At 46.8% G+C, this 12783-nt stretch overlaps 1 protein-coding gene across 2 annotated transcripts in view; it reads left to right on the plus strand.

Moving 5' to 3' along the window:
* The window catches only part of TRERF1 (transcriptional regulating factor 1), a 234884-nt gene that overhangs the window by 183447 nt on the left and 38654 nt on the right, over positions 1-12783 (plus strand). For both annotated transcript variants that reach the window (XM_011943599.1, XM_011943605.1), the window contains exons 5-7: positions 7447-9134; positions 11475-11521; positions 12414-12564. In XM_011943599.1, coding sequence (XP_011798989.1) covers positions 7704-9134; positions 11475-11521; positions 12414-12564 — 1629 coding nt within the window. In that variant the 5' untranslated portion in view covers positions 7447-7703. The remainder of the gene's footprint in view (positions 1-7446; positions 9135-11474; positions 11522-12413; positions 12565-12783) is intronic.

The raw sequence follows: 12783 nt of genomic DNA on the forward strand, positions 1-12783 counted from the left end.
CTAATGAGGAGTCACCTGCAGGAAGTACAATCCAAACCCTCCATTCTGCAAGTTCCTGGGCTATGCGTCCGGCTTCTTACTGATCCCCAGGGCTTGGAGGGAGCAATTGATGCTACAGGGTGAGACCTGAGGGTGGAGAAATGAATGTTTCTTGCTGCCGAAAGGGAGCCTTGAAAATCCTCCCACAGCCCAGAGTCAGCAGGAAAGCCAGGGCTGTGAGGGAGTAAGAATGAACCATTCACTGCACAGAGGAAGATTTAGGTGCTAACCACCGTCTTTGGCAGCACATGTCCACAATAATCGGGTAACTGGATTATAAAATACCCACTGGAATTATTTAGAAGACTAATCAGAAAGCATTTAGAACAACAACGGTGCTGGCCGGGCGCAGTGGCTCAAGCCTGTAATCCCAGCACTTTGGGAGGCAGGTCAGGAGATCGAGACCATCCTGGTAACCCCGTCTCTACTAAAATACAAAAAACTAGCCGGGCGATTTGGCGGGCGCCTGTAGTCCCAGCTACTCGGGAGGCTGAGGCAGGAGAATGGTGTAAACCCGGGAGGCGGAGCTTGCAGTGAGCTGAGATCCAGCCACAGCACTCCAGCCTGGGCAGCAGAGCGAGACTCCGTCTCAAAAAAAAAAAAAAAAAAAAAGAACAACAACGGTGCTAAAAAGAAGGAAGACGGCAAACTACAACTGCGGCCCACATCCTGGAGAGCCGCCCTTGGTTCCTGCCTGCTTGGGGGAGCTGGGAGTGAGCTGGAGTAAGAGGAGCCCCAGGGGAGTCAAGTGAAGCTTCCTTGACAGAGCCCAGAGGAAGGCTGGACTAAAACACAAGCCAAAGCATTTGGAGAATTGTGTATACAGTCTCTAACTGACGGCCCAGGGTCAGAAAAGGGAAAATCTTTTTGGTTTTTCTTCTTCAAACAAGCAATGGTGGTCTGGCCGGAGCAGGGTGTTACCCCTTCTGAATTGTAAGCAAACAAGTTCTGCGGAGACCTTGGCCAAAGTCAACTTCCTCTCCTGATGTATCTTTCTGTCTGTCTCTCTGGTTCAAAGGGTGGCCCTTAGGACAGATATCCTCCTTGCAGACTGTGGCCTTGTCTCCTGGTGCCCCAGGCCAGGGGGTGGGGTGTGGAGAGATTTTGATGCTCTAGAACAGGGGTCAAGCAAACCATGGGTCAGGCCAGATCCAGCCCACACCTATTCTTGTACTGCCTGTGAGTGAAGAAGGATTTTTACATTTTTAATTGGTTGAAGAAAAATCAAAAGAAGAACAGCATTTGGCATGTGAAAATTATATAAAATTCAAGTTTCAGTGTCCATAAATAAAGTTGTATTGGAACACAGCCACGCCCATTCATTTATATATGGTCTGTGGCCGCTTTCACGCTACCGTGGCAGCGTTGTGACAGAAACCATATGTATGGGCCCCAAAGCTGAAAATATTTACTAGTTGGCCCTGTATAGAAAAAGTGTGCTGGGAGGTCTCTGTAGAGTCTTGTTATTTTCTACAGCACTCCATAAATTTGGTGCTTTAGGGCACTATGCCCTCAACAGAAACTAGTAAATTCTGTCCCTCAGTCCATGTCAGAGGGATGGGATCTGCAGAGGGGAACAAGCCACTCTGGGTTCTCTTTGCCTGGCGCAGTGTTGCAGTTCAGTGAGCGTTTGTTGAGCATCTGCTATGTCCCAGTCCCTGAGGACACCACATGGGCAGGCTGCTGTCCCTGCGTCACAGTGACTGGACAGCCAGTCTGGAGACAGGCACGGAAGTGGGTCGCCTAACTGCGACCTGGTCAGTGCAGAGGAAAGGCGGTCACAGGCTCTGTGGGAGCGTAGAGTGGCACCTTAGGTTCTGAGTGGGCATTTATTTGTTGAGCCCACCCTGGAGTCCTGCTCTAAGGAAGAAACTGACTGAAGCAATGGGAAAGTAGCAGTTCTGTTAATTAGTTCATGAATGAAAAAGCTCCTGGTACAAATTACCCAGTAGGAATTGTTACACATAATGAGCAAAACAGTTACCTTGTTAGAAAAATAATAGAGACTTGAATTCTGAGTTGGTATTATAAGAATTCTGGGAGATTGACTAATCCACCAAGAACAACAGTTTCCAGGTTTTAAATGATATGTTTAAAATAGCCTTTTGGCAAGATGCTAAACCACGGCCTAGCACGCTACCATCTGTATAAGAGGGGCTGTGCACCAGTGTTCTTATATGAACATAAAGAGTCTCTAGGAGGATATATAAGAACCTAATTCACTGTCCCAGAAGGGGTGCTGGGTGGCTAGGGATGGGGGTGGAGGGTGGAGGGAGACTTTTCACATATGTTCTTATTTTTACAATTTGCATGATTTTCACTTTATTTACAAGCATTTATTTGGGATCATTTTTGCTGTTTTGCATATCCATTTTAACCTTTTGAATTTTGAACCATGTGAATCTAGTACCTATTCAAAAAATATTACATTTAATGTAAAATAAATAGCACATGGTTTTGCCATTATCTCCCTATGGTGTTTTAGGAAAAATCATTTTCTCTCTTTTTTTTTGTTTTATTTATTTATTTATTTTTATTTGTTTTTTGTTTTTTTTTTTGAGACAGGGTCTCACTCTGTTGTACAATGGCTTGATCTCAGCTTACTGCAACCTTCACCTCCAGGGTTCAAGCGATTCTTGTGCCTTAGCCTCCCAAGTAGCTGGGACTACAGGCATGCACCACCACACCTGGCTAATTTTTGTATTTTTTTTTTAGTATAGACAGGGTTTTGCCATGTTGGCCAGGCTGGTATTGAACTCCTGGCCTCAAGTAATCCGCCTGCCTTGGCCTCCCAAAGTACTAGGATTACAGGCTTGAGCCCAGCCATTTTCCCCTTCTTTCATTGAACAAATGAGGCTTGATTGCCTACCATCAGCAAGGCACTGCTCTGGGCCCAGAAATTACATCTCTGGGCCTCTGTTTCCTCATCTGTAATCCCCATATCATCTCTGGGGCAGTGGTCTTCAACTTGAGCGTGCATCGGACTCAACAAGAGGGCTCATTAAAACACAGACTGCTGAGCCCCAGTCTGTTTCTGATTTAGTGGGTCTGGATGGGGCCTAAGAATTAGTATTTATTATTTCCCAGGTGATGATGGGGCTGCTAGCCCAAGAACCACACTTTGGGAACCCACCTAGGGTTCCATCTAGGGTTCTGTGCTTGTAAACAAACTACATTCCAGTTCTGGAAATGTCAACAAATAAAAAATAGCCTCCTGCAACTGAGAATGGAGAGTCATCCCTTTCCCTAGCAGTTTGGGAAGACTTAACAAAGCAAACATGTCAACAGAAGTTCAATTATCTAGCTTCCATTCTACCCACAGGGCCATAGGAGAGAGACATGAAATCAATAGTGCTCAAAGTCGGGTGAGTTTCAACAAGTAATTCTTTCTGGGTGTGGTGACTTTGTGTAAGCCTTTTAAGGAAGGTTGAGTGGAGAGGTTTAAGCCTGGTAGAGCATTCTGAAATAGCCAGGCCTAATGCCCAAAAGATAATACTGTCGGATGGCACTTTAAGGCCCACTACAACTTATCCCTTTCTTACAAATTTAGCCTGATCATTGGTGAGTTCTGGACAAGGACATGATGTCCCAGCGTGAACTCCTGAACCTGACTCCATGCCTTTGTTCATGCTGTTCCCTGTCCAGAATACCCTTCCTGGTCCTTTCCACCTCTGTAAGCCCTATTTGTCTATCAGGACCAAGGTGCAATCTGACTATTCTTCATGAGAACTTAAGAACTTCTTGATCTATACTGAGTATCTTTTTCTGCCTGTCTCAGCTCACTGGGATATTTGATCATTGTTTTCTAATTTTTTCTCATTTGTTGATCTATTCATTCAATAAATGCTGCCCTTCCTTCAGCAAATCCTTATTGGAGTCCTACAATGTGCTGGGCATTATGGTAGGTTTGAGGAAGAGACTCCTAGGTAAAAACAGACCTGGTTCCTGCTCTAATAGAGAAAGATCCATTAATGAAATAATTGCACTGGTGGAAGTACAATTACAAGCGGAGGAGAGTAGTCTAAAGGAAAGGAATATGGTTTTATGTGAACATATAAGAAGGGAATCTGATGTAGACTTGGGGATTGGAGTCAGAATCAACTTTCTGAGAATGTGTAATTTGAGCTGAGATCTGAAGGATACTGTGTTGGGGAGGAGGGGAAGAGCTCTCCAAATGGTGAGGGGGCATCATGTACAAAGGCCCTGCAGTGGAAGAGAGCATGGCAGGTTCAAGGAAAGAGCTCCTTGAAAACAGCATCCAGTTTGGGAGAGATGATGTTGAACTGCCTTTGAATGTGGACGTGGTGACGTAGAGTAGGCAGCTGATCAGGATCTCAGACCATCTGAGCTGGGGGCAGTCATGATATTGCTTAAAATCAATAAGGGGTCAGAAAGGATGGGTGGTGGATGAGGCTGTCAAAGGAGAGAATATGTATGAGGAAAGGAGTGGGGGTCTCAGACTGGGTCCTAAGCCCCAGAGGGCCAGAGTATTTCAAGGAAAGAGAGTGGCTTCCCACTGGCAAGACAGGGAATGTTTCTCTTATTCCTCGCTCCCTGCTCACTGTCTTCTGAGTTCTGGTCTTAGTTATGCCTCACCTGGATGCAGCGAGAGTCTGCTAATTCAGTGCTTCTCCAGTTTTAATGTGCACATGACTCACTTGGGGGTGGGGATCATCTCAATAAAATACAGATTCTGACTCAATAGATCTCAACTGGAGCATGAGATTCTGCATTTCTAACCAGCTCCCAGGTGACCTGGAACACCGTTTGAGCAGCAAGGTTCATTAGTCTCCTTGCCTCTGAAGCTCAGCATCCTCATGCCCAGCATCCTTTCACTGCTGCAGCCACCCTTGGCCAGCCTCTCCTTCCACCCACGGCTGGCATTCCTCCACCCTTCCCTCCACCAAATGCAACCCTTCATCTGAAGTTTTCCATCTCTTTCTCTCGTAATTCAGAAAGGGACAGACCAACTCAGCTCACTCACAGGTAGAGGGGGACGACTGCAGTGGTCTTCAAACTTTTCTGTTTAAAATCCTCCCTACAAGAATCTTTTAAAACTCTTTGCCCCTTCATACAGTTTTAAGTTTACACCCACATTTTTTATCATACATTTGCTGAAGATACAATTTCTAGTATGTTGTAAACATTGATATTTTTAAGCAAAACTATTACATCACTGTTTTAAATTTATCCAGTGGAATCTAAACACCATAGCAATTTAATACCTCCCATCATCCATTTTAAAAATGCATGAATACCCTCTTTAATAGTCAGTGTTCGTTTTTTTTCTGGAAATTGTATTTTCATTTCACTTGCTCTGTGGAATTGTATCCTAATGTGATATGTGTAATATATTTTTATGCTTGGAACTTTTTCACTTGTTTCCCTACCATATTTTTCTGTAACAATTTTATAGAAAGTTGAAACTCTTTTAATTTCCTAAAATCAAAAGATCTAACATTTTAATATTCTTCTGGTTTGAGTTATCACAATTATTAATAGTACACAGTTAAAACAAAATTAAATGTGTTACTAATTTGGATAAATAGTAAACATAAATAGTTAAATTATATTGAAAATGCATCTCTAAATGAAATAGTGGTACTGTGTAACTTTGTTGGGGGGGTGACTTTTTAAAATAAACCTTTTTAAATTGACATACAGCATATACACCTTTATGTATATGACCAGGTCATAGTGTATAGCTTGAATTACAGCAGAGTGAGAATGACCATGCAGTTCCCACCCAGGTCTAGAAATAAAACATTGCTGGTGCTGAGCTATATTTTCAATTTCATTATCCATGGAAGAATATTAGTTATTGCTAGCATGAGACAAGGATCAGCATTTATTATGTTTCCATTTTTCATTCTTCCTGATGCAGTACATGAGAAGTTTGCCCTTCTTTTCGTAAAGGAGGGTGATTAGGAAAGAGAAGGCCTAAAAGGACAGCTTGTACCTCTGCCACCCATGAGTTCTAGAAAGAATTTCTGTAGAAGTTGAGGGTCTAGGAATTGAATCTTTTTTTTTTTTTTTTTTTTTGAGATGGAGTTTTGCTCTTGTCACCGAGGCTAGAGTGCAGTGGCACAATCTCGGCTCACTGCAACCTCTGCCTCCTGAGTTCAAGCAAATCTCCTGCCTCAGCCTCCCAAGTAGCTGGGATTACAAGTGCCTGCCACCACGCCCAGGTAATTTTTGTATTTTTGGTAGAGACAGGCGGATCATGAGGTCGGGAGATCGAGACCATCCTGGCCAACATGGTGAAACCCCGTCTCTACTAAAAATACAAAAATTAGTTGGGTGTGGTGGCAGGCACCTGTAGTCCCAGTAACTCGGGAGACTGAGGCAGGAGAATCGCTTGAACTCTGGAGGTGGAGGTTGCAGTGAGCCAAGATCGCACCATTGCCCTCCAGCCTGGGCAACAGAGCGAGACTCCATCTCGAAAAAAAAAAAAAAGAGATGAGGTCTTGCTTACTATGTTGCCCAGGCTAGTCTTGAACTCCTTAGCTCAAGCAATCCTCACCTCAGTCTCCTGATAGGTGGGGGTACAGGTGCATGCCATCACACCCTGCTTCTCTTATTTTTACCTTTTCATTACATGTATCTTTTTCCCCTTTGTAATTATTCATGCAACTCATCACCTTTTCTAACTACATGCTTGAGAGCAGGCCTGTGTCTTAGTCATTTCTCAGCATTGTGCCTTAACAGTTAATATGTGTCTAATAAATATGTGTTGAACAGATAACTTGATTAATGCATATCTTAAACCTTATTATATTTCCCACAGGTCCTAGAATAGTGTTGGGCTTTCAATAGCAGGGTCTCAGAAGAATGGATGAATTAATCAATGAACAAAACAATGAATTAACAAATCAATGAACTACTGAGCCATTGAACAATGGCTCGAAAGTAAGAGTTTGCATCTCATGTGAGAATTAAGATCTGCGGACTCAGTGAAAAGGGTGTGGAGTGCAGTGCATGACACTGGCTATTTCTAATTGAGTCTCCTGTTTCATATATATATATATGAATACATATATATACATATATATATGTATATATATATTTTAGAGATAGGGTTTCACTCTGTCATCTAAGTTACAGTGCAGTGGTACAGTCGTAACTCGGTGCAGCCTTAAACTTCTGGTCCCAAGTGATCCTCCTTCCTCAGCCTCCTGAGCAGCTGGGACTACAGGCACATGCCACCACACCCAGCTAATTTAAAAACATTTTTGAGATGGGATCTTCCTATGTTGCCCAGGCTGGTCTCAAACGAACCTCATGTCTCAGCCTCCCAGGTAGCTGGGATTATATATTTATTTTTATCACTGGTCATGGTAGATATCAATTGCTCATCAGAAAACATCCAAATAAATCCTTTCCTGTCTTTTGCCTCTTGCCTTGCAGGTGTGAGCGCCGTCTCCTCACCGCAGTGCTGTGTGGTCCGTACCTCAGCCAGGGAGAGGATGTGAAATCCCCTGCCCTGCACATGAGTGGTACAGGCCAACAGGAACACCTGGCTCCAGCCACGTTCACAGACATGTCAGCCGTGGAGTAGTGCCGACACTTTCTCTCAGCTTCTCAGGGTTTCAGTCCTTTTGGGTTTGTTTTATTTACCTTTTTTATGGTTTTGTGGCTGGACGTTCACAACCAAGGCAGACAGCATGGGTGACCAGCAACTGTACAAGACCAACCATGTGGCCCACGGTAGTGAGAACCTTTTCTACCAACAGCCACCACTTGGCGTCCACGGCGGGCTGAACCACAACTATGGGAATGCAGTAACAGGGGGCGGAATGGATGCCCCTCAGGCCTCGCCCATCTCCCCCCACTTCCCTCAAGAAACGCGGGATGGTCTGGGCTTGCCTGTTGGCTCCAAAAACCTTGGCCAAATGGATACCTCGAGGCAGGGAGGGTGGGGAAGTCATGCAGGGCCTGGAAACCATGTCCAGCTACGTGGAAACCTGGCCAACTCAAACATGATGTGGGGGGCACCGGCCCAGGCTGAGCCCACTGATGGCTACCAATATACCTACTCCCAGGCCAGCGAGATCCGGACCCAGAAGCTTACCAGCGGTGTCTTACACAAGCTGGACTCTTTCACCCAGGTGTTTGCCAACCAAAACCTGCGAATTCAGGTCAACAATATGGCCCAGGTGCTGCACACTCAGTCAGCAGTGATGGATGGAGCCCCTGACAGTGCCCTCCGCCAGCTGCTGTCTCAGAAGCCCATGGAGCCCCCAGCACCGGCTATCCCCTCCCGCTACCAGCAGGTGTCCCAGCAGCCTCACCCTGGTTTCACTGGTGGTCTGTCCAAACCAGCCCTTCCGGTCGGGCAGCACCCTACCCAAGGGCACCTGTATTATGACTACCAGCAGCCACTGGCTCAGGTGCCAGTGCAGGGAGGACAGCCACTGCAGGCCCCACAGATGCTGTCACAGCACATGCAACAGATGCAGCAGCACCAGTATTATCCACCGCAGCAACAGCAGCAAGCTGGGCAACAGCGTATCTCCATGCAAGAAATACAGACGCAGCCACAACAAATTCGCCCATCACAACCACAGCCGCCACCGCAGCAGCAGCAGCTACAGCTGCAGCAGCGGCAGGGTTCAATGCAGATACCTCAGTATTATCAGCCCCAACCCATGATGCAGCACTTGCAAGAGCAGCAGCAGCAGCAACAGATGCACCTGCAGCCCCCTTCTTATCACAGGGACCCTCACCAATATACCCCAGAGCAGGCACACACTGTCCAGCTGATTCCTCTGGGCTCCATGTCCCAGTACTACTACCAGGAGCCCCAGCAGCCCTACAGCCACCCCCTCTACCAGCAGAGCCACCTGCCCCAGCACCAGCAGCGTGAAGACAGTCAACTGAAGACCTACTCTAGCGACAGACAGGCCCAGGCCATGCTGAGCTCCCATGGGGACCTGGGGCCTCCTGACGCAGGAATGGGAGACCCAGCGAGCTCGGATCTGACCCGGGTCAGCAGCGCCCTCCCCCATCGCCCCCTCCTATCCCCCAGTGGGATCCACCTCAACAACATGGGGCCTCAGCATCAGCAACTCTCTCCTAGTGCCATGTGGCCCCAGGTATTCTCCCACTGGAAGTTTTTCTCTATACCCAGTGTGCTACAGGGTCAGCCAGGGCTGAGTCTGCAGTGCTCAATCCTCTCTCCAAGCCTCCTCAACGCTTTTGTTCTTTATTCATTCCCCAAACATTAACCTACATATGTCACACACTGTCTGTGCCAAGCACTTGGAATACAAAATCAATCTCTGTTAAGTCCTTTGGCCATGGAGCTTATAATCTACTAAGGAGATGGCCAGAGTACCATATCGTGCCCTAAATGATTCACGTAATGGTCAAGACCTTGAGTGGGGTGCCAGGGGACCACACGGTGATATCTCAGTTCCCTTGGATCTGTGTGCTCAGGATATGCTCTGTGACATTGGTCCCCCTTTGGAAGGGAGACCACGTTATGACACCATTTCTCAAAGTATATTGTTCAGAACAGTCGTTCCACAGTGTTTAATGGATATTGCTGGGGAAACAGTGGGTTCTCTGGATAAACTAGGGGTTTTTTTGTTTTTTTGTTTTTTTTTGAGACGGAGTCTCGCCCTGTCACCCAGGTTGGAGTGCAATTGCACAATCTTGGCTCACTGCAACCTCTGCCTCCTGGGTTCAAGCGATTCTCCTGCCTCAGCCTCCCAAGTAGCTGGAATTCCAGGTGCGCACCACCACACCTGGTAAGTTTTTGTATTTTTAGTAGAGACAGGGTTTCACCATGTTGGTCAGGCTGGTCTCGAACTCCTGACCTCGTGATGCGCCTGCCTCACCCTCCCAAAGTGCTGGGATTACAGGCGTGAGCCACTGTGCCCGGCCCATTTTTAGAGACAGGGTCTTCCTCTGTCACCTAGGCTGGAGTGCAGTGATGCAATCATAGCTCACTGCAGCCTTGAACTCCTGGGCTCAAATGATCCTCCCACTTCACCCTCCCACATAGCTAGGACTACAGGTGCATGCCACCATGCCTGGGTACTTTCTTTGGTTTGGTTTGGTTTTGTAGAGACAGGTCTCCCTATGTTGCCCAGGCTGCTCTTGAACACCTGGCCTCAGATGATCCTCCTGCTATAGCCTCCCAAAGTGAAACAGGTTGCTATACTGCAGGACTTTTTGTGGCCTTTAATATGGTAATGCATTATAAGTCTCACACACACCATGTGTGATTGCGGAGATGAAAACCTTAGCTGCCCACATGATCCAGGCTGGGAAAGTAAATAAGCAAAACTGTCTGGTATGAGACATTAGGGAGTGGTGGTGACTGGGGACTAGAGAGCAGATGCCCCATCCCATAGCATTCTCATTAAGGATTTTTAAAAAACAGTCTAGCCAAACAAACATGTCTGCTAGCCAGTTCAGCCTATGCACCATGATTAACCCTTGATTAGTTCCCAAAAGTATTTGACCAGAAAACAACCTACTATGTGCTGGGCACTTTTCATACCTTGGCTTATTCCAAGTGCTGCAGTCAGATGACAGCCGTGTCTGAGGAGAAGGCGACCCCAAATGGGAACTGGTTGGGTAGAGAGAAGGTTCTGATGGAGGTTGAAGGCCAGAGATGAACTTCCCCTTGAGTTTGCTTTGTCTGGGGCTCAGAAACAGTAGTAACTGAGAGCCTTTGTAAATGTAGGAATGAGATGATTTAGATGATCTGGCTAAGGCTTTTTAAGAAGAATTCCAGGGCCAGGTATGGTGGCTCACACCTATTATCCAAGCACTTTGGAAGGCCAAGACAGGAGGATCGCTTGAGCCCAGGAGTTCAAGACCAGCCTAAGCAACAGAGCAAGACCTTGCCTCTACAAAAAATCAAAAATTTAGCTGGGTGTTGTGGCGCACACCTGTAGTCCCAGCTACTTGGGAGGCTGAGGCAGGAGGATTGCTTAAGCCCAGGTAGTGGAGGCTGCAGTGAGCCATGATCATGCTACTACACTATAGCCTGGGTGACAGAGCAAGACCCTGTCTCAAAAAAAAAAAAAAAAAAGAATTCCATCGGGGGTCTCCTGACATAATGCTGTGTCTTCCAACTCTCTTCTGTGTCCTTTATGGGAATAGAGCCTATCTGTGCACAGAGTGGGTGCCCTGGGAGAACAGGAAAGAACACGGTGGGAAGTTGCATCCTGGTGGGCTTGTTGTGGCTGGCAGCAGCTCCAGGAGTGGGGGCAGTGGTCCCAAGTCAAGGAGCAATTCAGGGACAGAAGTCAAATGCAGAAGAGCGAGGGCGTGAGTGGACATGAATGGGGTCAGCACAAGGCAGACGGCAGAAAGAGTCCTGGAAGAGTACCTGGTGTTCCCACTGCTCGAGGACTTCTCCCTTCAGAACACGTTTTTTTCTCTTCTTTTTTTCGGTGTCCTGTTTGGCTCAAAATTAGATGCACCTACCTGATGGGAGAGCCCAGCCAGGGTCCCCTGAGTCAAGGTAGGATGAGTGGAGCCTTGTTGGTATTTTGGGAGACTGGGAGGATTTTCTGGGGTGTCTCTTATGATTCATTTCTAAATTCCATGTCATTCCTTAAAGAAGTGTGTAGAAATAATAATAGCAGCTGCTGTGTTTGAGTGCATACTATGTGCTAAGCACTAGGCATTGTGTGTAGTAAAGTAACGCATGAGAGTGGGTATGATGATGATGTGCCTATACTCAGTAAGCACTCAATAATTGTTAGCTAGTATGACTGTTACTTTACAAATGAGAAAACTGAGGCTCAAAGAGCTTAAGGTTACACATCAAGTAACAGTGCTGGGATTGACTGCAAAGCCCATGTTCTGTCCACTGTGCATTCATTCAGTATTTATTGAGTGTCTGCTGTGTGCCAAGCATAGAGCTAGGCTTTGAGAATACAGCAGTGAACAGTACAGACTGGCTTCCTCATCTCATGGGCATGGTCAATAAAGATTTAGCCAAACCTGATAAACTGCTGAAGTGTGCAATACAGAGGCTGCCCCAGGAACTTGCACAAGTGTCTCTAAGCGGGGAGGCTTTTGGAAGAGCTGGGCTCAGGCCCACCCTTAAAGGGTAATAAGCTATTGTTCCCAAGTCAAGATCCATTGCTTGAAGTCCTGATGTGAAGGACGTTTTGTTCAATTCTTGCATGAGTTTGAGAAGGCCTTTTCCCATTCTGAGCCTCAGCTTTTCATCTGTAAATTGGACTTTGTTCTCTAAAGGCCACTGGGCTGATACAAGTGGTGCCATGGACAATGGGATCATTGGATGAATGAAATGGGTTTGTGGTGGGTATGAGGTCTTGTGGCAAGTCACTGTTTCCCCTTCCTCAATGTATGTGTCCTCTCCATTTGGCTCTACCCTTGAGCAGTGGCCAACCCAAAGGAGTGTTTGGGGAGCAGTTTGATGCCAAGAACAAGCTGACGTGCTCCATCTGCCTGAAGGAGTTCAAGAACCTGCCTGCCCTGAACGGCCACATGCGGTCCCACGGGGGAATGAGGGCCTCCCCCAACCTCAAACAGGTTAGCAGGAGCCAGTTCCCGGTCCTTTCTAGGCCGTGTGCTGCTTGCTTTGCTTTGCTGCCATCAGACAGAAAGTGATGTGAGCCCCATGCGGGACCTGGCGAGGCACAGTCCTCCCTTGACAGGAATGCTTAGGCTTTGACGCTGGGAGCCAGCCAGGTCAAGCAGCCCCACTTCCCCAGCTTTATGATGAGCAAGGGTCAAAAACAGAGGCTCTAG

This window comes from Colobus angolensis, unplaced genomic scaffold (assembly GCF_000951035.1).
Source record: "Colobus angolensis palliatus isolate OR3802 unplaced genomic scaffold, Cang.pa_1.0 Scaffold105, whole genome shotgun sequence".
NCBI lineage: Eukaryota > Metazoa > Chordata > Mammalia > Primates > Cercopithecidae > Colobus > Colobus angolensis.